Source organism: Pezoporus flaviventris, unplaced genomic scaffold (genome assembly GCF_033815535.1).
Source record: "Pezoporus flaviventris isolate CSIRO_AGI_PZ_B2104156 unplaced genomic scaffold, CSIRO_AGI_Pfla_v1 ptg000078l, whole genome shotgun sequence".
NCBI classification, from domain to species: Eukaryota; Metazoa; Chordata; class Aves; order Psittaciformes; family Psittacidae; genus Pezoporus; species Pezoporus flaviventris.
In genome coordinates this window covers 10,942,452-10,967,652 of record NW_026892626.1, presented here as the reverse complement: position 1 = coordinate 10,967,652, position 25,201 = coordinate 10,942,452, and the positions used below count along the sequence as shown (strand labels likewise).

The window sequence follows — 25,201 nt, the reverse complement described above, 5'->3', positions numbered from 1 at the left end:
GAGCAGCCGCCCAAACTGCCCTCACCGTGCGTGCGGCGTCAGGCACGCCGCCTTGCGTCACGGCGCCGCCGCCGCCAGCTGACTGCTCACCCCCGGAAGTGATGCGGGGAGGGGTGGCAGTCTCGCAGGGAGCCGCGGAGGTGAGTGAATTGGACCGTGTCTCTTCCCGTCCGCGCCGGGCAGCGGGAGGGGGGTACGGCGGCGGTGCTGGGCTCGGCTCCGGGTTCCGCTCGGCGCGGGCTGCGGGGCTCGGCCGGCAGACTCGGCGGTGGCGGGGGCCTCCGCTCTGCCCCCCAGCCCCGCCAGGGCCGGTTGGGTGCGGGGGGCCCCTGTCGCCGCCGCCGCCCCCTCACGGCAGGGCCCGTCGCAGCCCGCCCGGTCGTGGGGCTGGCAGCCGCTGCAATGGTCCTCGGGTGCCGGCTTGCCCGGCCGGGAGCCGGAGCCTCCCCCGCTGCAGCGGCGCGGGGCCGCCCCGTCCGGGCGCTTCTCTGGCGGGTGGTCGCTCGGTCTGGCTCCGTTGCAGGCCAATACGGCTGCTCAGCAGGCGGGTGCACCCCTGGAGTCCCCCCGCCCGCCACCAATTTGTGCGCCTCAAGTAATGGTGCCGGCTCACCTCAGGGTCCTCTCCCTATTTTTCCATGTCGGTGTGTGCCTTCTACAGGGTTCCAGGACGTTTCTTGACAAGCCGTCTCTCTGCGAGCAGCACCGCATCCCTCCGCGGGGATCAGCTGCTTTGTTCAACCCCACTCCGTGTCAAGCTTTATGCGTGTAGCACTGTGATAATCATTGTGTTTGCGGAGAAAAGGCAAAGGGGAAACGTAGATCAATTTATATCCAACATATTTTCCATAATCTGAATATGCCACCCTTGCACAGCCACTTTTCCTCTAACTTCAGCTTTCGTCCCCTCTCCCGAGGATGTGTATATCCTTCTTGTGAAACCTGCAGTGTGTGCTAATCACTCTTAGTGTCTGGGGCTATGGTGGTACAAACAAGCTGCTCCTAACAGCATAAATTCTAACTTGCTTAATCACTGTTTCAAGCAGATACTGGTTGAAGCAATATGCTTTTCCTCTTAGTGTTGTGGTTGCTGGAAAGAATCATTGATTATCTTTTAAATAGTTAACACTGCTGATATGCTGTCCTTCAAAATGTTACATTGATAACTGAACAGCCTGATGCCGGCTATCGGAATACAGCATTGATCCACAGCTGGGAACTTTTTTTAAATGGGACTGTCTGCCGCATAATTTAAAGAGGTAATAGGTTAAGTGCTCTGAAAAAAGGGGTAGAGCTGTGCAGAGAAAGCACAAAACTGCCTTACCTTCCTGTAAATTACAGGCAGTCCTCACTGGCAGTTGCACTGCATGGTCTGTGTTTGTTGGGAGAACAACCGGTTGAATACGTATCTTCTAAACACATTATGTGTTTAAGGGCCTCTTTGTTAAATAGTTAATATGTAACTATGGTATTAGTGTTTTATTTGGGCTAGCAATGGGAAGAGAGTGAGTACTGGTGTTTCTCAAGTGCATCTTAGCACTGCTATTTGTTTCCCCAGTAGAAGATAATCCTCAGGAAAGGAAACAGTTCCTTGGTTAAAATCACATGTGCAAGTAGAGAGATCTGACTTCATGTTCTTGTCAGTTCTGAGGCTTGTATTTAAAATCTTCCCCATGCACGGGTGTGTGTGTGACCTGTGGGAAACCTTCATAGCACTTTACATGAAAGGCAGCACGCAGTCTAAAGCAAAGGTTTTCTGCACATCAGCAGAAAGATGAGAACTTGTGATTTGTGTTGAATTGGTTCAGATTTGCAAAGTGTAACTGCCTTTACAAAGCTACTGCAAATATCAGCTCTTGTAATGGTTTCTGAAATACAGATTATTCTCTAATAGTAAGTTATATGCAGGTGTGAATGATGATAATCCTTAAACAAATTCGCAGAACTTAATAGGGGGACTTGCAGCTTTGATGCTCTCTGTCTGCTCAGTGTGAAATTGGTTTCACCTGGAGACTGATAGGCTGCAACATGATCTGTAATCAGCCCCTGGATCTTAAAGGCTGGGTTAGGTTCATTCTTTGCACGGTTTCTTGCTTTATTTTGGAATTGAACATTTTCTGTTTGTAGCAAAGTCTAACTGATTTGCGTCAGTAATTCTTACAGTTTGTTGATCTTGGAAATTCACAATTGTATCTTCTATTTAGCATGAATTGTATTAAATAAAGTGATCAGATGAACTGAAGAGGTGGATTTGAGAGAAAACTAAGAACGGCTCTTTTGGAAGACTGTCACTGAAATTAGTTATAGTATATATTTGAGCAACAGGGGCTGCCAGTTTGACAGATTGAGACAAAGGGACTTGTTCTGACAAATTTGTGTGGATGAGGAAGAGGATTGGTTCTGCTGCTTTCATTGGTTCAGCTTAAGGAACAGGAAAAAATCCTGTATGGTGTGTGTGTGTGTGTTGGAAAGAATAGGGGCATAGGAATATAAAGTAGATGGAGCAGTGGGATATAGAAATTACTCTTCTAAATTTGCATTTCCTCATGGCAGAAAACCATGTAAAGGTGGTTTGGATATCAGATGCACAGCTGCAAGCTGCCAGGGGTGAGTCTCCTCAGAAGTGGCCCACACTTTAGCACTTGGTGCTGGGGAAGCATTGATAAATTTAGAGTCTTGGAGCGCTATAAAATCCACTGTGATGGGTTTTGGCAGTTTGTAAGAACTTGCAAAGTACAGAAACAATGTTATTGTTCCATTAGGCACATGATTTGTAGTGGTGAATGTTAACAGGAAAACTGTGTTCTGAGTAAGAGGAGACTGTAAAAATAAAAGCATAGGATGTTAGAAAAACAGTAATTTCTTTCATCCTCATTCTTAAAAGTAAAGGAGCTGAAAATTGGTAGCCAGAATTCTTGGAGACTGAAAGAACAATCTGTAAACACTTAAGGGACTTAGTAGACACAGGAAGATAAGAGGGAACCCCCTTAAGAGCCTTCATCAGAATTCCCTGACTGGGCTCCTTCTCTCTGGCTGCTTGTCCCTAGGGGTCTGCATCTTATCTCACTGGCTTCCTTTTGTCTGTTTGCCTCTGACTAATAGGCTTTGTCTTCTGGTTACTGGAAATCTAATAATTTCTTTTGTCTCTTTCCCCCTTCTTCCTTTTAAAAATACTATATTAAATGGCTGTAATGTTTTGCAGATAATCTACATTGGTGAGATGGATTAGTTGTATACTTGACTAAATTATTCAGAAGTAATGACATAGTAACTTGACTTGAAACAATGGTAATTTCATGGCAAATGCTCAAGGCCAATGTTGCCTTCTGGTAAAGAGCCACCTGCAATTTACCCCCTGTAAACATATGACACAAGTAAACTGTCTGTGCTAGTTTTCTCAGTGTCTTCTGTACAGTAAGTTGTCTCAAGTGTGTCTTTCAAAACAGTCAGCTATCTCTTCCCTACGCCTCCCCCCCTTGACTCTAGTTTGAGTCAGGTAATTACAGATCTGGGTTGAAGCCTTTCCAGGGAGTGACCAGAAAAGCCAAGACTTCCAGACTTGCTCCCATCGTTCACTTGTACCTTCACCTCACCCTTTCATGGGAAGGCTTTGTGGAACTGCTCAGCTATTGGTAACTGGCTGTTGGTGAGGAGGTCTGAGAGCTCCAGGGGCAATGGTGTTTGACATCTGAATGGGACCTCTGCTTTCCCTTGCACAAATGCCGCTATTCTTTGTGGTGCTATAAAAACGTTCTTGTCGCATGTGGCTTTGGTGTGACAGTTTGGTGACTTTTACATTTTGATTCTAGTGCTAATCAGAACAGACCAAACAAGGGAAGAGCTGAAACAAAGCTGCTTGTCTAAAAGATAATGTGAGAGCTAACCAGTTTAGACTCATTATGTCTTCTTTTTATCCATGTGTGTTGAGGGGCAGCTCTCTAGTCCAGTGGTGGGCATCTTGAAAGAAGCAGAAAATCTGGATTTCAGGTAAAGGTTATTTAATTGCAGTGTTTTGCTACTAAAAGAGTGATGGTTAGGGGACTGTTGAGAAGTAAGTATTAAAAAGCTCTTTCACAGAAGTAGAAATACTGTAGAGAAACCAACAAAAGCATAGGTGGTGAGCCAGGATTCCGGTAAAGAGAATGAACTAGTATAATCTTCTGGTGTCTCAGAAAGAATAGTTATAAATGCTGTTCTGTCTGTGACATCTGTTTTGTGAAAGACAAAACTTACTTAGCAAAATGTGAGAATGCTGTTACTGACCTCCTGTCACAGTTTGTTAGTCCCAGAAAGTCAGACTGCCAAAGACAGTATGACAGTCAGTTATTTGTTGTTTCACTTTTCCTATTTAGTGAACATAAGTGTTTTTTTAAACCAAAGGGATTATGTGTTCCTGAAAAATACCAGTCTTATTTTTGCATCCACGTAGTAGCAGAAAGTGACAGGCTTTAGTTCTTATTCTGAAATTTTTTAGTGCGATACAACTTCCTTCTGCAGCTTTGAAACATTTAATGCAGTCAGTCTTGCCCTTTTGTTTAAACATTGAAAGGGAGGGAGAAAAATCACCTAAATGCCTATGATTATGGGAGGCGTGTGTAGCTTAGTAATGGACTCACAAACACAAATGTCCTAGAACTTGGTTTTGGTCATATGCTGACTGTTCAATGTTTTCACTGCGGATGAGTCTGTACTGTAAGCCTTGGGTAGTCTGGATCAGCACGTAAGTGGGCGGTCTGGAAGTGCCAAAGGTCTGATGTATACCAGCTTCAAGCACAGTTACCTGTGAGTGAAGTTAGTGATTATGTCTCATGAAGCACAGGATACATGCCTACACACCGTATGTCTCTTGAGACACAGGACATCAAGTGAAATCTGGGAAATGTGAAAACTTACTAACAAAATGTGTGTGTTGGTTGAAGCTGCCACCAGATTTCTCAAGGAGAGCTGAGAGTCTATGTTATAACTGATGGCCTAAGTTTGAGTACTCGGAGGAGCTCCTTTGAAGCAGTTGATACGGTTAACATCTAAATATTGCAGCATCCTTTGTACAGTGTGAAGTGTTAGTATGATTCACTGTAATAGGGAAGTCAGGACTCTAATCAGTAGAGTGAACTGGGGTCTCTGCAGGTGGCTTGTGTATTTTCTGCTTTAAAAACTGCAGTTGACGTAAAAATCAAGCACGTTCTCTTAAAGCACTTTCAGATGTCAGCCCTTTCACTTAGAACAATTCTTTGTACATAACTAAATATGATTTGAGTCTTTATGTGGTCAGAATGGTAATGAAGTTCCTACACAACTGTGTTAAATGAGTGATTCTTTTGGCTGGCATCCTGTAAACCATGTTACACTTACCGAGATGGCTGTCACTGCTTCTGTAAACTTATGAGCATCTGCTGCCAGCAGTGATCTTATGAGGTGGTCTGGCTCTTGTCTTTAGACTTGTCCCTTTGCTGCCCTGTGAGGTGGCTGTTTGGGTCATGGTTCTCACAGCTGCTTTGTGCTTTGTGCTGGAGATGGGATACTATTGACCAGAGCTGCTGGAAGGACTTCCTTTATGTTTTGTGATCAGTGTGTTTTCTTCATCATTAACAGGAGTAAGAAATAGAAAGTTATTCACTTATTACAGTTAGTTTAAAGCATATCTTATTATATGAATGTAATTCAAGTAGATATCAAGGAATCACTTTATCTACCTGAATTATGTTCAGCTGGACATAATGGATGAAGGTGCCTCAGCTGCTTCAGGGTGAAGCCTGCTAGCTGAACTTGGTGCAAAAGAAAATCTCTGCACACTTAGCTCGGTTTAAAAGTCAATGTGTTTTTCCCCACTGCAGAGTGGATTGTAGAACAAGGTGGTTTTCCAGAGTTATTCTGGTTTGGCTACAGGCTAGTTAGAGTTTTCCGTAGATTAGTTTACAGAACTGACTGAGACAGGGTAAGGTCAATATTTGTAGCGCAGCTACTTTCAGATGCTTACAGTGGAATGAATCTGTGTCAGATATCTGAGGGTCATGGTTTCTGTTGGTCCCATAACCTGCAGTTTTGCTGGTTGTGTTTGAGCACAAAGTGTCTCTTGCTCTGGTATGTGCTGCTTTAATTATTCATAATACATACTGAGGTGCTAAAGGTTATCGTGCTGTGCAAAAGTTACAGTGTACCCTGGAAAAATACTGAAGGATTATTCTTTTACAGCCCTTTGCATGTAAAAGGGAAAAAACCCACACACCTTCATTAGATGATGATTTGCTTTTTCGGAAGTGCTGGACCTTGAGAGTTGTGCGGCCTCATCTCAGGGCAGAGGGGGAAGGTTGGTAGTTTTAAACCGATAGAGATGAGTTGCTCACTGACTGATTCTTTGTTTTTTTTCAAAGTGATAGATTCAAACTCATCCGGGAATTGAGTTATGTGCAGTGAAATAAACGAGTTTGTTCATGTCTAAGTATGAATGAGGTAGGGCATTGTATGCAATCTGGTTGGGGTTCTGGTTTCAGCTTTACTGAAAACAGTGTGATCTTGAAGAGCCATGCTGTTTGGCTGTCTTGATTTCCCCTCTGCCCATTGTCTTGTTCATAGTATAAATAGACTTCTCAAAACAAGTACTGCTGCTGTATGAATTGGTTCATTAATTTATTTACATTACAGAAGCACCTGAAGGCACCTTTCTAAGATTATATGCTATTTAGCTAACTGGACTTGGGTTCGCTCTGTGAAAATACAATAATACTAACAAATTGTTCCACCCACCTAATAAAGTAGGATGAAGTGCATAATGGGAAAGGATTTAAGACTTTTAAATGGGGCTAAGTGGTAAAACAGAAGTAATCAGTAAGTAAGGTATTGTGCTGTTAGAGGGTATAAAAGAAAGGGAGGGATTTGAGGATGATGCGTGCCTGCTGCAAAAGCTGCTTAAGGAATGCCTTTCATGAGAGAAAGCAATAAGGTGCCATTACTCTCCCAATGATTTTTCACATTATCTTAAGAAAAAAATGAATAATCTTGTAAAATTACTTCAGACAGTTAACTACAATTCCAAAACATCTGTTTTGTTTTTTAAAACTACTAGTTGGACTTTGGACATGAAAAGTGGTGTCATGACCTGTATCTTAGTAGGGTGCTTTCCAGAGTACAGAAGGCAGGTTTCTTCTGCCCAAGGTCTTGAATGGAAAAGACTTCCTTGATGTCCCAGTCCTTGTCTTGAAGTGACAGCACACTGTATTGAGGATCAGCTCTTTAAAGAGTTTTTTGTCTGCTTCTGGCAGCAGTGGGGCTGCTTCTAGGTAGTGGTTTGGTGGTATCCCTGGTTTTTGACACTGAGAGCTGGCCCAGCATTATGGACTGTAGACATGGTAAGGCAGTTTCTGAATATATTGTCACTTAAATACAATATTTTTTAGGCATTTTTGTATCTGCCCCTGTTTTTTCTTCCATGCTAGTTAAGCCTTTCTGGTATTGTCTTTCTCAAAGATGACCACATCTCATTTGATAAAGTATTCAGGCTTCCAAGATACACATTATCTGGCTTGGTTTTCCCACTGACTGCCATTTAGCCTGCAGCCAAAACTCTGTATGGTCCCTTTTCAAGCCTCAGCATACGTGGCTTCTACTCTGTTACAGGTATGTTCTATAGAGACAGACTTATGCAGTTCGATTGAATTTCTAAATCTAATTTGTTTCCAAAGCTCAAAGTGAGGTGAATTAGAGATAGCTTGTTATCTCTGATTTGGAAGAGGTGGAGAGAGCTCCCATCTGTATGCTCCCAAAATCATTACCTGGCTGTAGTTCATCAAAAGGTGCTTGAACTGCAGGCAGCCTGACAGACTAATAATTCATTGTAACTAATTGCAGCAGGACTTTCCTGCTTAAGACTTCCTCTTAAGTAACTTTGCATAAACATTTTTCTGCAGCAGAGGTGCAGAGCAGATGTGTGTGACACACTGGTGCTAGCATAGCGCTTGGGTAGGGATGTAGTGAGGTGTCTTCTGCGCTAATGAAAGCCCATAATGTGCCCATTGTGCTGGAGTCAGACTGCTTTTGCTGAGAAAGTTTAATTGCAGGTTATGACTTGAAATAAGCAGTTTCCATATGTGATGGCTTTGCTGACCGAAGCTTTCTTGGTGCTTTAACACTTAATGCACCAACTGCTTTGGTGCTGTATGATAAAGCTTACATCCTCTAAAATTCTGCTTGCTGAGGAGGGAAACAGTATCACTAATTCTTCACTGATTCCCCACAGGAAAGCAAAGAAAGTTGCCTTTTGTGAGAATGCTGTCAGCTCTTATACCTGGAAAAAGCTGCTGAAGACAAGTGTGGAAGGCAATAGCAGTTTTGGTGCTGCAGTGTTCTGTAGTGTGATCCTCTGTGCACCAGTGCGCAGGAGAGCCAAAGTCGCAGGGGGGAGTCAGGCACAGGTGTAAAGAAAGGCAGGTGAGCAAAACAAAGGTCTCCATAATCCTGAGGGCACACACCCTTTATGTATTGTCCCATTGGACCACTGAGTAGGATTGCTAACCACGATGCAGACTGTTTTCTGAGTTGCTGTAGTGTGACACTCCTGCTGTGCCAGCAAGGGGAAATGCTTGGTGATCGTAGCATACAGCTATACGTTGCAAACCTGACCCAAGGACTGAATTAAAACCTGTGTCATGTGTTTGATGCTTCTTCCCATCCCAGTCACCTTACATTATTTAGCATCAAGTCAGCCACAACACATTGCTGTGCTCTGATAGCCTTTAAATGCAAGCTTGAAGAGCTTGGTTTCTTTACTACTCATACTGGCTTTTCATTCCACATCCCATAATGGTGTTGCCACAGAAGTTTCCACTTGCTACTACATTAAAAATTAAAAAAAAAGGTGATATGGGCAACTTGGTAGAATAGAAGTAGTAATAATGGGGGAAGAATTGTAGCTGGTGGTTCTAACAGATGTTAAAGCTTCCAGCTCCCAGCTCTACAGTGTGTGTGTACAGGTCCAGGTCAGCCAACCTGGAAACTACTTCAACCAACCTGAGAAAGTTTGGCTTTTGCTGGGTAGAATTGAACTCCATCAGATTCAGCTCCTTTTGAACTTTGAAATAAGGGTTTGCTTCCAGTAGTTAGCTGGAAATGTGGTTTTGGTGGATCATAGATTTCTTCCAAAGAAATACAGATGTGTTTGAAAAGTAGTTAATTTGTTGCATAAAGTTGCCATGACAATGAATTTAAAATGTGAAGTGTAAGATGTTGCCCTCTCCTCTATTTAAGCAGGCTCCTGGGGGAATGAGGCTCTACAGTGCCCTGATGTCCCTCCCGTCGCTTCTTTCCTTCCCCAATGATTTATAAAAGGAATTATTTGGTTGCAGGGGACCAAAAGGAATTGACACAGAAGTGCTAAGTGTTACTTTTTCTTAAATTCCTGAAATTCATGAAGTGCTATGGTCTAATAGAAAGAAATCCAACCTAGTGCTTCCACTGTGAGAAGGACAGGAACTCCTCTGTTCATATACACATTTAAGTGGGCTGATGGCTGTGCACCTGCGCAGGGTGGCCCTTTCAGCAGGAATGTGTGCTACAAGAGCTCTACAATAGCTGTGAGGCCATGGAGTGGATGCAAAAGGGTTGTTGTTTGTGTAGAAGATGAGGTTTGGAAGCAGAGGATGTAAATCCAGACAGAAGTAGGCTTTTTGGACTATCCATCTCAAAAGTAAACGGCTAAAAATGGTACATCTGAGATATACTTTTGCTTTGTGTTTGTGGGTTTTGAAGTGTTTTGGAGGCTGCTTCCTGGGCTTTTAAAAGCTTTGATCTGCACTAGGTTTTATTTGTTGGTCAGATTTGTCCTAAGACTTAAGTTTGCAGAAAACTCAATTTGTGCGGAGACTGGCCTGTGCGATATGAACTTATTTCATGGCAGTCTTTCTACATCATTGCCTGCTTTTACTGAAGGAAGCATTGAACAAGCTAATGTTCCCACTTGTTTCCTCAGTAGTAGGTTTTATGTAAAAAGAAGTATGCAGAAAGGCAGCTTTTGATCACCTGCTTTCTCATCAGATGTACTAGGAGCTGTAAAAGCAAGCCATTTCAGTGGTTTAGTATGGTGGAGCAGAGGAGCTTTACCAGAGCTGTCTTGTTTTTGTTTGGTGTTTTTGTTCCCTAGATCAGATATAAACAGAGGTGTTGACTAGGTGCTGTGGTTGTAGCTTTTGCTACACAAACCACACGTTTTGTCTGTCATCTTCAGAGCTTCATAGTTCCATAGCAGAGCTGGGAATTTAAGAGAAGTGCAGTTGAGCCAGCTGAACTGAACATGGGAAAACAAACATGGAAAAGAATGTGCTAGAGAATGAAAAAAGAGAATTGCTTTCTAGACCCAAATGATGCTTTGCTAGGAAGCAGCTGTCTGGCATTCACAGATTAAACAGCCGCTTAGCTAACATGCATTGACAATGATAGCGTGTCCTCTGTTTTGCTTTGAGTGCATGAAATGAGGATTTAACTCTCCCATGCTGAAAGCCATGCAAGTATCCGGAAGTGTGTGTTTACTGCTAACAAACATTTGAGCTTGCGTGTTGAATTCAGTACCTGATCTATGCTTTAATGACAATGCAGAGGTAATGGTGTTAATGATACTTTGTAAGTCAAAAAGTGAAATAGTTGTATAAAATGACTCTTTCAACAAATGGATTTTGGCTATGAAGGTTTTATTAAGTGCGTAGTCGTTTCTGAGCAATGTGGTGTATTCTGTGGTTTCATAGCCTCTTTTGAACGTAAAGACTTGTGTGGTCTTTTGTCTTGCAGCATTTCATGTGGAAGCCAGGGAGCCTGAAGGAGGCTGTGAAGCTAGTGGAATGATTCCCCGTGTAACTGAAACTATGTGAGTATTAGATGTTTGCTTACAGTATCACTTGTCCAGCATCAACTCTTAAAACAGCAATTGCTTCTGGTTCAGCAGTTGCAGTGATCCTTTCGTGCCTCCCCAGAGGAAATCTGTGTGTATCTGCTCAAAGCTAGCAAAAGACAGGGCACCCATGATACTTCCAGCTATTGAAGAAGTCCTGTATCCCTGTCCACTGAAAGGTAGATAGTGTGTAGTGAAAAGTTGAGGCTGAGTTAAGCTCTAGCAATGTTGTCTTTGCCTTTACTAGTGAACTGCTACTTTGGAAGGGATTTAATGGTTGGCTGAGCTGTGTCCTCTTTTGTTACGAGAGTTCCTAAATTTGTTTTTGATTTGTTCTTGAGTCTGTGGAGGGTTTTTTTCCTCTTCTTTTTATACTTAATGTGTTTTGAAACTCATTGTAAATACCTTCTGATGCAACACTATTAAATGGCATAATGCTCGCCTGTGTTGTTCTCTGGATGTATCTGATAATTTCTATTACTACACTAATGTTGGTCATTAAGGAAAAATACAGGGTGACTTAAATATTTCCTTTGCATCTTCTCTCCTTCTGCCAGCTCTCCCCCACTGCAGTGCTGCTGTTTTCAGTTGTGCCATGGCATGCTTGTATGACAGCAAATTATTACTGAGTCATTTTGTTGTTTTGCTCCCTTCCAATCTTGGGTTGCATGTGATCTGGTCACTTGAAAATGAGAAAAGTAATTCCTTTACAGCACTTAAAAAAAAAAAACAACCCACCCCTAAAAAGCCCAAAAAAAATCCAACCCAAGAAGCAAACCAAAAAGCCCCCCCAGGCATAGCAAGGTCTTTCCAATCTTCTCTAGGTTTTATGTTTAATGTATTGGGCAATGTAGTTCTACACATCCTTTGTTCTTAGATGGAGGCTCTCCTTTTCCTTACCTTCTAGAAAGGAGTAGAGAGCATCATTGTCAATCTCTGCTTTGCAGTTCCTGTTACGTGGAAGATGGCCTCATGGGCTTCTTGGTGATTCATATTTACTGTAGGTTATTGCTCAATGCTTGTCTGAGTATCTCTTTGGGAGTACTGTATCCTGTAGCACTAAGTATGTTCCAGCCTTAGCCCTCAATTTTGATCTTTTTTAGCAGAACGGCAAAACTAGTGGTGAGCACTACATTTGTGTCTCACAGTTCATGTTGTACTGTTACAGTAGTTTTGCTCCTGGGATATGATCCGTTTGGGAATTAGTGTTTTGTCACCAATCTAGTATAACCTTTGGGTATATGAGAACTTCATACTTGTAGTTCCTGATCCAGCTGGGAGAAACAGCTCTGCACATCCTTGGCTCACTTAGCTGCAGTCAGTATGACCTAGACATGATGTTTGTTTTGCTTTGCAGTTAAATGAGTCGCTTTGTTCGCTTTCCTAAGAGTGCTTTTTCCATATTCCTTGAACGCTGAGTTCCATGCAGCTCCCGATGCTGCAACTGGATCCTCTCTCCAGCCTCCCTTAACAAAAGGGCCGACTTCTCCCACTTGTTTCTGTCTCCTTCCGAGGCTCTTGTTCCTTTCAAGCCTTGAAACCTGAGTCATGTAGGAAGCGGAGGTGACTAGTAAGTGAAGTGGATCCAGCTCAGTGAAGGCATTTTGTAAGAGTGTAACTGATGGAGCGCCAGAAGATTTTTCTCTTACAAAACCAGATACATGCACAAGCTGCCAGCGGATGCAGTCTGACCTTTAATTTTTTTTTAAGCAGGTTTTGCTATTTTTGGGGTAGAATGCTTCAAAGTATCTGGCACATGGCATCAAGTTTCGTGTAGTAGAAAAGTGAGGCATTGCAGTAACTGTATTTCAGTATCTTCTATAGTGTTTGTTCCTAATGAGTAGGATTGGACTCTGAAAGCCTCTTCGGCAGGGAGGAGGAAAGAACTCTGTTACTGCAGGGAAGAGCAGTGGTTGCAGAGCCCAGGCCGTGGCTGTTCAGGAGCAGCAGCCAGTTACTTGTAAGGCAAGTAGGCTGAAGTACAGAAAACATGCTTGTTAGAGGGGTATGCTGCAGGGGATGTGGTTAACTTGCACTCTATGGGTTAATGTTGTGCTCTCCAGTGGTTTTTGGAAACAGCTGTTGGGACACTTCCTCACATACAGGTGTTCAATAATGCTGGCTGACCTTCGCTCTGTGTACTGTAATGTTGTCTTTGACAGCAAATGACAATAAACCCCATCTGTTTCATCAGATTGGTGATGTCACTTTATAGACTCAGATGTTGGATCATCATTAATACAAGCCATTGCTTAGGAAATATGACAGCATGAATCTCTTGCATTAGGAAAACTTAGGGGCAGAGTATATAAGTTAGTCTTGCAAACTGTCTTTCTAACCTTAAATGTGGATTCCTGAAGTGAATTGGATTAATCTCTGTCCATTATGTCGTGTGTGATTTGACTGCTGCCAGCTATTTTAAAGGATAGTACCTTTCACTAACAGGCAGCTATTCTTTAGGCTGTCCATAGGGAAAAGCTTTTTCCGAATCCTGAACAGCAGAAAGCTTCATAAACTAGCTATACTCTACTTTAAATTCTGCTACTGGTTTTTACTTAGGATTTCTTCATTCTGTCCCTTTACTTGCATGCTTCTGTCTAAAGGAAAACTTACCAACGCAGTGCTAGCTGCCTTGGAGAAACTGATGGAAGAACAAGGATTAATGTAGATGGAGCATTTGAATTCTGATAAATTTAAAGGGGAGAATAAAAAAAGGCTGGTATCTGGGAGTTCATCTCTAAGCAGTAATTTACACTGCCTAATAATATCCTGTTTGTTTTGGTGTAATGAAGAAATGGTATAGACTGGAGATGATGCTGTTGCTCAGACGCATGGCAGCACAGGAACCAGTGCCAGGCTGTACTCTGTAATTCACAAAGAGCTGTGAAGTACTAAGGACTGATAAAATTGATTTTTGGGTTGTTTATGTAGAAATGCATATTTTAATGAATCCTTTAAAATACAAATGAATAAGAAATTATTATTGAATACATTAAATTGAACTTTACTTGCCTATAAAAATGATGCTGCAAAGTTCATGGTTAAAGCAGTTTGATGAGGGGATATACCAGGTATTTGTTTCTTCTGCTGCTTAAAACTAGGTTTTTGTTAGTTTTGTTTGTGGGTTGTGGGCTTAAGAAAAGGAATTGGGGAGGGGAAGCCAGGTACTTGAAACCAGCATCTTGGCAAAAAATACCTTTTCTTTGCTCCTGAAACTGCATACATGCTGTTTTGACAAAGCGGGTATAATGGCTGAGAAGATTGATGTTTGTAATCCTAATATCTGGAGAATTCATCTGCACTTGGTGCTGCTGTTCCAAGTCGATTTACAGCTTAAAATGGGGACTTGATCTCAGAAGAATACAGAAAACCTGAAGTCTATTTCATTTTTTCATTTGTAATTTTAATCTCCTTTCTTGTTCTGTAACCTGGGAGCAGTAAACAAAGACAAGGCAAACCCAGTTCTTATGTTCAAGGCTTTTGCCTACCTGACAGCAGAGATGAAATGCAAGTAAGTGGGTAAAGGAGGAATATGATAAGCAATTGCTTTCTTGGAGTTGATGTTTCTGAGAAATGGACTGTCCATGGTGTGGCTGCGTGCTGATAGGATAGTGTCAGAGTGTTAGCTTGGTTTTAACAGGGATCATTTAAGAAACCTTTTCTGTGGGAAAAAATTCTTTTCCAAAGACTTTAACATTATGACTTATAAAAACAGAAAATGATGAAATCATTTGGCATTTTAATTTTTTTTTTTTTTTTTAAACTGAACTGGATTTGCTACTTCTTATCTGCATGGGCGTCTGTCTGAAGAGGTTCATTACAAAGGCCCCCTCCCTCTGTCTGTCTCCTTACCTGAAGGGAGGAACCCACTTGAAACAATGAATAATTCCTAAATGCTATCTTGCATGGAAAGTGAGTGTTGCACCTTTCTGCAAACACCCTCTGTATGTGTGTCAAGAACAAAAAATCTAGATTACAGACTCAGTTTAAAAAAACCCAAACAAACGCACAATTCCCATCATCCCTGCCTCCCCTTGTCGTCATTCCCCTTCTTCCCCCCCCAGGTTAAAACCAAACCCAACCCCCCCCCCCCCCCCCCCCCCCCAAAAAAAAAAACTTTTTTTCCCATTTGCTGAAGGTACAGTCTAATGCTTAACGCTGCCAGGTTGTCCCATCGGTGTCTCCACCCTCCCTCCCCCTGCCTCCTCTCCCCTTACTTTGTTTTAGTGTGTTATTTTCTGTAAATGAAATGTGGGTATACTTTTAAAACCATTTCCTTTAGAATATTTCTGGGTTAGAGTAGTCTGTCTTGATGAAGCCTGTACATGAATCAACCTCTTTGTAACCTATGTTACAGTAAGAATTTTAGGAATTTCCTTTATTAGGACCTGTTAGTATACTGCAGCCACTGAGTGAGCTGCATTGATTTCTAGGTAAAACAGCCTGAAATTGCCTGAAATTTATGGCATATGCCAACCTTCTCTACACTACTCCTTTTCAGTACGCAAGACTTAAATATCCTGAAGTCGGTCTCTTACTGCTGAATGTTATCCGACATTCAATACTTATAATATTCTTTGTGGAAAAACCAGCAATTTGACTCTGAAACTGCTTTCCAGGTCAGTTGACTACCACTAATGGCATGGTGAGATGTGCTGAAGAGCAGCTGCGAGGGTGTCCGACAATAAGGGGACTGCTCTAGAAACTGGGCGTGCAACATCATGGGCCAGTGTGTAACGAAGTGCAAGAATCCCTCTTCTACCCTTGGCAGCAAAAATGGGGAAAGGGAATCCGGCAGCAAGTCGCACAGTAAAAGAAGTACAGTCCACAAAGATGACCATGGTTCAGCTTGTGGGAAGTCTCCAGGAGATATACTTGTGAATGGGACAAAGAAAGCAGACGCTGCTGTGGAGTCCAGTCAGCCTTCAACGTTTTCTGGAGATATAAAGAAAGACCCTGTTACCAGCGCAGAAGAATCTTCACTCCAAAGGATCGGGGAGTTGTTTAGGAGATATAAGGATGAACGGGAAGATGCCATACTGGAAGAAGGAATGGAACGATTTTGCAATGACCTCTGTGTTGATCCCACTGAATTTAAAGTGCTAGTTTTGGCTTGGAAATTCCAGGCTGCTACCATGTGCAAATTTACAAGGTTAGTTCTTGTAGAACTTGTAATTATTTTCATATGTTAAAGTATATCCTGTCATCTGTGTGTTGGAGAGGCAGCCTTATTAGCTTCACTTACCTATTTTTTCTAACACTAGCGTTTTGATCACATTAATTCCTACTGCTGAGAAGGTAAGCTTTGTATTGTCCTCTTTTCCCCTTCCCCTCACAGTGGGTTTCAGAACCTAAAAGTGGTTTTGGACATTGTGCTGCTAAAGAACAACAGTGTAATGAAATTCTGTAGATACGAATTTATTCTTAATTTACCAAAACCAATTTAACTGTTTCCAGCATTATTTGGTGATGAGATTGGACACAAAAATTAATTTTTGCTTTAAAGTAATGTGAGATTCCTTAATAATTGCTACCAGCTCTATTCTCATCCTGTGAAGAATGACAGACTGCTTCCAAAGAATTGTTCCTGCCCAACCAGTATTATACTTAATGTCTTTTTCCAAGAATAATCCTGTTGAAGTATAGACAGGGAAGGAAATTGCAAGGGTTTTGACACTTGTAGCTATTTCATACTGGCTGACAAGTGATTGGTATTTAGAGTGCTGTCTGTCTTGGACAAGGGGGTCAGTCAGTTGGCTGATAGCACGTGTGATCCTTCAGGAAACAGCAGAATGGCTAAAACTTATCAATAAAAACTGAAAAAAAAAACAAACAAAAAACCCTCCAAAACTACAGCAGCCTTCCCCACCTTGATTGTTGATATCCAGGTAAGAGCAAGATTTCCTACAGGGACTTGCTGAGAGAGAATGAATCTTTTATTTTCAGTAATGCTTCCTATTTTTACTCAGCTTATAACTTTCAAAATTACTTTGGTGTTCTGAGCCTTGAAACAAGCCTTTGCTGTGCACTGAACACAACTTTTCCAGCACCTTCAGGGTCTGTGTGGACATGGGAGGGTGTCAAATGGGTGAATTAGTCTGGAATGCAAATGTGGATTTAATGACTACTGATGGGACAGGTATTTGCTAACGTGAATTGCAGGTGTAGTGTCTGGGATTCTGCACAACCACCGTGAGTTTTATTAACATCATTTTGATTTTCTTGGAGAGGGCAAATCTAGTGGTGAGAGGCTACCTTTGTTCAAGGGCACACTGATTGGTGCTGATTGACTTCTTTCATCAAGGAAAGCAATGTTGTCTTCTGTTGTCAGAAAGCCAGGCAGCAAAATCTTTCAAACCCCATGAAATGTGAGTGGTGTATGTGATTCCCCAGGCCATGAGGAACTGCTTGGAAATGTGTCTCTTTCCACCAGCCCCATTGCCAAAATCTTTGTGCCACCTGGGCTTAAGAGTACACCTTGCCTTACCCAGACAACCCTCTTCTGATTTGGCATAGCTGAATGGAGATGGGAAGTGTTCAGCATGTGAGGTCAGGGTGAAGTGCTCACACTAATTTCTCTTCTCTTGCTCAATAGGAAGGAGTTTTTTGAAGGTTGCAAAGCAATAAACGCAGACAGCATTGATGGCATTTGTGCAAGGTTCCCCAGCCTCTTAAACGAAGCCAAGCAGGAAGATAAATTCAAGGATCTCTATCGTTTCACCTTCCAGTTTGGCCTGGACTCTGAAGAAGGACAGAGGTCGCTACATCGGGAAATAGCCATTGCCCTTTGGAAATTAGTCTTCACCCAAAACAAGCCCCCTATTTTGGACCAGTGGTTACACTTCCTAGTCGAGAACCCCTCAGGAATCAAGGGAATCTCCCGGGACACGTGGAACATGTTTCTAAATTTTACTCAGGTGATTGGACCGGACCTTAGCAACTACAGTGAAGATGAGGCCTGGCCGAGTCTCTTCGATACCTTTGTGGAGTGGGAAATGGAGCGAAGGAAAAAGGAGGAGGAAACCAAATGTATTCTGTCTTCGGACACAGAGGCAGAACAGACTTAGCGGCGTCGAAGCAGCGGTGATGGAAGCAACCTGTTGCCCTTCATGAAATGTAAACTCTGGATGTTTCTGGAAATTACCAAGGCTCCAGATTTTTCTACTTTACACCTTTTTCTGCCTTGTCTTTGAAAGGGCTCTAAAATGCTGTAACATGTTTTAGGCACTTTCTTAATTTTGGTTATTCCTTTTACTCTTGCCCTGAAATATTTGACCCTGGCCCCAAGTTAAGCATTTTGGGGTTGTTTTTTGTTTTGTTTTTTTAAGACTTCAGATTAGTATAAGTAAATCTGATATTTCTTGCACAATGTAGATCTTTTCCGTTAGGTTAAATTAACATTGCTAAATTATACAGTGCCAGATATAAGTTTTTCATACCACATCCGTCAGGGCAGGTCTGTACTGTGTGTAGTGCTGTTTACATTGTTGACGTTTTAGGCTGTAATAATTTTAAGGTTTTCTACCAAGATGAACAGCAGTGTTAACTACAAATGCATTAATCCCCCGGTATAAGGTTCCAAACAACCAACAAAACCAACAGCCTTTTGTAATACGGCTGATTCCCATTTGAGCTCTTAGCGAATGAGTCCAGATCATTCCTTTTTTTTTTTTTTTTTTTTTGGAGTTTCAAACTAAATGTTGGGATTGTTTTATAAAATTACTGTACCTGTCAGTCAACTGAGTGGTAAATGACAATTTGTACCCAAATCTCTTACACATCACATAATAAAAGAGCAGTACTACCTCAGTTTTATTGAAAGTGGACTTCTTGATGGACTTCCATTTTTCTCTGGAAGTTGTATTTTTGTGGTTACATGAGACTATTTTTACTTGACTAAAAGAACCAAAGGTTCTGCTTCTTAAGTTTGCTACACATTGGCAGAAGCAACACACAAACCCTAAGTCTTCAAGGAAAACTGTGGTATAATTCTGCTTTAATTTGTTTGATTTATACCTAAAGTATTACCTTACTTGTCTGGCAAGCACAGTACTTCTATGTAACGAACTATCTTTTGCATTAATATTGACAAACCAATTTTTTAAAGCCTCTGTTTAATTGCTAAGGTGCAGTTAATACTGCACACTTCCTGGAGCAACAATATCGGCATCTGATGACAAAGTGAATTCTTAATGTGTTCTTAATGACAACAGTGTAGATGAGTCATTTTTAGACGGATTTGATAATCTTTGGATAGGAGTCAATATATTATTTTACAATGCCTGTATTGGGACTATTTGCCTGTTGAAACTTGTGACTTAAAGGGAGTTTTATTAACACTGGTTGAAACTTTTTTTGGTTATTGATGCTACCTTTTTTAATTTTAGTATGTCAACTTTTTTACACCTTTTGGTAAAAGGGATGGTTGCCAAGGCTTTCTGCAGAGCTAAGTGCTGGCTTAATGAATTTGATACATTTCCATTACACACCTTTTATTTTTAGAGCTGCATTTCAGGGTCATAGAATGGCTTCAATTTAAAAAAACAAACCAAAACCAAAGCCTGGACAGTCATCCATAGCACCTAATGGCATTTGTGATACCAGGGTTTTAAAGTTAAAGGGAACCAGATTTTAGGTGATGAGCCTGTCACTGGCATGCTTTGCACGTCTGCTGTGCCCCAGAGGGGGTAGCAGAGAGAGGAGGATCTGCCTGAATTCTGTCACTGGCTTTACTGGTGTGCAGCCTATGCAATAGCTTGGGTCTGAGATCATAAATCACCAACAAAATGTGGGTATTGAAAACTTAAAAACCAAACCCACAAGCCAGAGATAGCATCTCTTTCATCTAATAAAAGGAGAGTTTGGTCCATGCTGCTTCTGCAAGCTCTTGCTGGGACATGCATTAAGCTGTAGAAAACAAATGTTGTTCTAGGTGCAGCTGAGTCTGTCCCTTTGCAGGAGGGGAGCCCCGAACTTGCTGTGTTACAGGTAAATGCACCCAAAGCTTTGTCCTTGCTACTATAACCTTACAAGCTACCATGGCCTAAGCACAGTTTGGCAGCAAAACTTTATTCCAAGTCGGTGAACAAAGCAGGCCAAAGCACTTGTGCTGCTATAATTGAATTTATGGTGAGACTTTTGCTGGTGCTGTTGTTTAAAAAAAGAAAAGCTCCCTAACAGAGGCTGCTTTGTTAGTGAAAGTTCCATATGGAGCCTGATTTAGTAAATGAAAACTGTATTTATAAGTTTGAGACTTCTCATTCAGCTATTAAATGCTTTGTTCATCTCTATTTTTTCCTCTAAAGGTAATTTAAAATGTCCAGAGTGTGAAAACTGAGTATTCAGATGAATAGGCAGTGCATGCACACACACACACACACACCAAATCATGGCAGCAGCTGCTACTGAGTCATGTGCTAAACTGCAGCAGCTCCAGAGGATGAGGGATGGAGTGCTTTAAGGCTGGCACTTATCTTGTGGCCTGAATGTGGATAGCCATGAGGAAATCAATCTGAAGCACATGAAGGCTGAGCCATTTTAGTATAACAAAAATAATACAGCTTCTTAAAGCTGGTGGTGGTGAATATAGAGGAAGTGAAAATCTTCTTTCCTCCTAGGGAAAAGACATACAATTCTCAGTGACTTAAGTCCCATGTATATGAGGCCAGCCTTGCTCTTGTTCTGCTGCTTTCAGCCTAGCAGGAGCAGCTCCACCCAATGGGTAGAATACTTGCAAAAATAGCCAAATGCTCTATCTAGCAAAGTACCATTTATTTTTAGTCTAACTTCAATGTTTTAATTGCCATTTACAGAATGCAGACCAGACCTGTATCAGTTTTATATTCCTGAACCAGGAGCTGAAGGTCCCGTGTGATGTGCTGACAGTGAGAGAGGGAGTCAGACCTTCCCTTGGATTGTCTGGTGATTGTATGACCCTAAACAAGACTAGACCATACTCTGTAATGCTGGTGTTCCCGTGTGGGAGTGGGGGTTCTATATGGTTCTGAGAAGCCTCTAAAGATATGCTTGTTTAATGGTTAAACTGTGAATATCTATGGAACAGGCCAAATACTTTCACTCTTCATTTTTTCTATACTTTAAATCCTCGTGTAGGCACAGGACTGTAGTGAGCAGCTGATGAAATCCTTGGAACCATTGCAACTATTTAACTTTATTTTAATTATAGTATGTGCTAGGAAACCTTATGCATGTAGTGAATCTGCTGCAACTTGGGGTAAATAACTATAGAATGCTATATAGTTAGTTATAGTAATGTACTGGAAAACTGGTCTGACATCCACACTCTGTGGCATCTTACTGCCTTCTCTGATATGCAAAGAAATACAACTCCTGTAAACTTCAGTCCCTAGGAATAAAACACTGACCACCTGCACCGCATTATAGTTTGCAACACCTTTAGAATTTGGCTCCCAGAATGACTGGAAGCTCAGTTGTGCTAATTTTTACTTGTGAGTATTGCTGAGGTCAATGCTATTGATTCGAGTATGGATTTGGAAGATTCCACCCATAAGACATGACTGAGGAAATTGAATGCTGAATTGTGAGTTTACTTGCTGCTGGTGCTATTCTGAATGGAGGATTATAGCTTTTTAATACTGTGCAATTGTAATGAAAGAACCACAGGAAAAATACATGGAGGTGTGGCAGAAAAGTGGACACCTGTGGCAGTTGGGTGTGCTGAGCCCTGGCTGCCCCTGGCTGGTATGGCAGATCTGCTCATGCATCAGCCTCTGAACCGTGATGGCTTTTCAGCCAATACACTGAAGAGTATGAAACGAGTTCACTCTGCTCTGCTGTTGGGTGACTTGAGGCCGGTTGCACACAGATGCAGCCTCCCCCCCCCGGCAGGGTGGCTCTGAGGTGAGGGTTCAGAGCACTGGGGGCAGCAGCAGCTTTGCCTGTGTGACTTCTATTTCTCTCCTTGCATGTCTGTCAGAGCCTGAAGAACCCATGGATCCCAGAGCTAGTCTGTCACCCGTGGTTCCCAGGCATGGCTATACGTTAGTATTTTCCTGACACAAGTATCTTCCTTACAGTTCTAATCCTTGTTTCCAAATAAAGCCCAGCAAAGTTAAAGAAACACCACGTAGTTTTAACAGCCACCTCAGTCGTGATGTAATTTGTTGGCTGAGACTACATCATTCCCATTCATCAGAAAATAATAGTCATTGTGAGCTTCTGGGTCTTGCAGCCTTGTGTTCTGCAGTGTGATCCTTTTTTAGAAGACCCTTGGTGAATTGGGTGCCTGGTTCTTCCCTTGAGCTCACTGTGCTCAAAACGTGTGCATGTGAATTTAGCCTTTTGTATTAAAAAGGAAGATGCTTAACCTGAAACTCAAAAACTCTTCAGGGTAGTGTTTCAATATACAGCAAAACATTACATGTTTTCTCCAATGAGTATTGAAAGCTGACTGTCTGCTTAAATCTTGTGTGCAAACAAAACCACCAGTGTTAAAATTTCCTCTCTGGACTATTGGAGATTGCAGCTTTGGTTTTATATTGTCAACTGCAGTGAAATACATGAGATTGTAAGATGGAAGGCTGTAACTCCTTCACCATGAAGTACATAGGTAACTCTACCTCTTGTTCTTAGACTTGAATTGTTTGAGGTTACCATCCTTCTCTCCCAGGATTTAATGCCTGGATGAGTACTCTGTTTTAATTGACCCAAATTAAGTATTATCTCTCTGCCATCCTTTTTGGTAAACTGCTTTTAATCTGCATGCTCCCTTTGAAAGGGAGCCAAGTCAAGCTGCAAACAAGTGTTGGTCTTCCTGGGTGCTAGCTTTGGAGTGCCACAGAGTGACCAGCTGGGAGCTACTCTGCATGTGACTCAGGGGTTTTATCACGCACCCTCTCCCCTGGTCGGGCTGCCTGTACTGACAATACATTGATGATGGAGCAGCTGCTCCCCAAGAGGGAGGGAGCCATCGGCTTTTTCCTTTGCCCTTGGAAAACTGTAGGAACCCACCTGATGCAGTGCCATGAGTGTATTTTTCTTTTAATTGGAAATGACTGTGTTTTGTTCCGTGTTGGACTGGACCTGTAACACCCAGCAAAGATGGGAGCTGCAGGAGGCTGCACGCATCCTTTTCATCCCCAAGGTCAGACTCTTGCTCAGGACAAAACCCATGTGCATGAGCAAAGCTGGAGTGTTCTCAAGTGTATTGGAGGTGCCAGATTGTCTCCGTTGTGCTCATTAGTGTGTTCAGGTGGTGTCTCTGTCATGGAACACACCTGTGTTCCTTGTGTTCTTCCCCCAAAGAGAACTACACCGCAGTTATGGTCACTGCAGATCCCAAGCAGATGCTGTGCTGTAGCAACTGTTGCCACAGGATTCTTCTTCCCGTTTGGGGGCTGTTTTCGGGATGTGACCTCTTGCACTATCTGTACAGGCACATATTTCAAGGGAATGGGGGCTGTGTGAGACACTGGGTAAAAGGAGGCTGAAGGTCCTAGTCCTGCTAACAGCTTGCCTTAAATCACTGAGGTTAGAGCAGTTCCTCACTACTATAGCAATCCTCAGCCTGTCTGTAGTTAGGTTTTAAAATCCAACAGGTTCTGGAGGTTTTACAGAGTTTTTAAATTATTTTTGAAAAGCTTCTATCTTTGCATAATTGCACTCTTGAGATGAGCCCTTTCTGAATAGCATTCACTTCACACGCAGGTGGAGGAACCGTCCAGCTCCAGTGTTCTTGCTGTAAAGTGTTTCTTTTCCTCCCTGTAAATTATATTTGGACTACAGGTTGCCTACTGTTGAACCAGTGTGTTTACTTGAATGTTGCCATTGTATGCAGTTACAACTGCTGAGTCTTGCTCTTCTCTGGGCCCATGAGAGGGGGAGATGTGTGGCCAGAAGTGGCAATCCCACACAGAGGTGGAGCTGAGGAGGGCTGGCTGCTGTTTTTGTACTCCCATATGTATTACCCATTAGAGGACTTCACAGAATAGTGCTTAATATTTTGAAGTTGTGAGTTTTTAAATCACACTAAACATACATTATCTTTAAAGTAGGCTTGCTTTCTTAGCTCTGAGTTTGAGAGAGTCCTTACTAAGGAGATGGGCTGGTAGGAATGGTCGGGGGGCCTCATGCTGTTGAGTTGTTGAATGACTTGAGTTCCAAGAGCTGTGGATGCAATGGTCAGGTTTAGGTCCTGTCCCTGCACTGTTGGAGTTTGTGCTGGCTGGTCTTGAGGACATGAAACAACTGCACATCATTGACAGGATGTTTGGAGGAGAAGGGTCAGCCTGGGGGAACTCGTTGACGAAGCTGGGTTTCTTGGAGGACTTGCTTGTGGATTTTGTGGCCCCAACTTAGTCTTGACTCACCCTTTATGGAAGGAACGCATTTTGATAGTGTTTGCTCCCAGAGAAGTAAGTAGTTCTAACTAAGGAAATAGAATCAGTCTCCCCATCCCTCAGTAAAGCAGTAAGCGTGGATAGGATCAGATCTGCTGTTCTCTGTTGGGAGTGGGTTTTGCCTTTTCAGACTCACCCAAGAGATGACTCTGTATGATCCAGTTTTTTTGCTCTGGGAAACAATGAATGTGTTGCTTGTTGTGGAGCAGACCTGTGCTTCCTCTTTAAGGCAGCAGTATCAGAGGTGCTGTGTAAATTTAATGCTTGAAAATGGCTGGAGTAAATTCTGTTTCATGTAGGGCCTTTTTTAAAGAGATGTGGCCAAATTTGTAAACCATGATGTAGAGGACAAGTGGGAGAAGTTCAAGCCGATGCATCTCCTGCATCCCTTTGGGTTTGTAGTTTTACAGTTACTTTTCTTATGTGAAATTCTGCTCACCATTGTTGTCTGGAACAGAATGGAAACAGCATCTTCTAGAATGTGCAATTTAAGGCACAATGCAAATAGGTTGTAATGAGAAGGTTGTCTTTACTTGATAGCAATCCTGAGTGCAATGTTTTTGTCGTGTCCCTTTTGGAAGAAGAACATTAAGTGCAGTCTGAGTTTTTTCTTTTAAGCAAAGCATTGGTTTGTCCATTACTGACTTCTTGTGGAATTTGTGCCAGATGTATATTAAATATTTTGGTGCTTTTTCTAATCCAAGTTGCCATTCATTTACCTGTGAGACTATTGAAATTCTGTATATTTAAATGACCAATCCCTCAAAGAAAACAAAATAACCCTTCAGTCACAATGTATCCTGCCTACTGTAGCTTTGTAAATGTTCCAAAGCTTCTGGGTTTCCTGTATTCCATTAAGGTCTGAGGGGAGGGAGGGGAACAGCTACAGCAATCTAATCCACTGGAAGGGGCATGTGCACGCTGCTCTGTGCATTACTGAACAAATGAG

The 25,201-nt window shown here is 42.2% G+C and overlaps 1 protein-coding gene across 1 annotated transcript; it reads left to right on the top strand.

The window, feature by feature from the left end:
* Positions 1 to 46: 46 nt before the first annotated feature.
* Positions 47 to 24,950, top strand: DCUN1D3 (defective in cullin neddylation 1 domain containing 3). The gene is made up of 4 exons (XM_061474237.1): positions 47 to 140; positions 10,774 to 10,849; positions 15,493 to 16,025; positions 17,469 to 24,950. The coding sequence occupies exons 3-4, from the start codon at positions 15,595 to 15,597 to the stop codon at positions 17,938 to 17,940; spliced, it is 903 nt and encodes a 300-aa protein (XP_061330221.1). The 5' UTR covers positions 47 to 140; positions 10,774 to 10,849; positions 15,493 to 15,594; the 3' UTR covers positions 17,941 to 24,950.
* Positions 24,951 to 25,201: the final 251 nt, after the last annotated feature.

Bases quoted from the DNA above. Each gene is read 5' to 3' on its own strand.
- DCUN1D3 (XM_061474237.1), top strand. From the start codon at position 15,595: ATGGGCCAGTGTGTAACGAAGTGCAAGAATCCCTCTTCTACCCTTGGC. The intron at 16,026-17,468 runs GTTAGTTCTTGT...CTTGCTCAATAG, and splicing joins ACCATGTGCAAATTTACAAG to GAAGGAGTTTTTTGAAGGTT.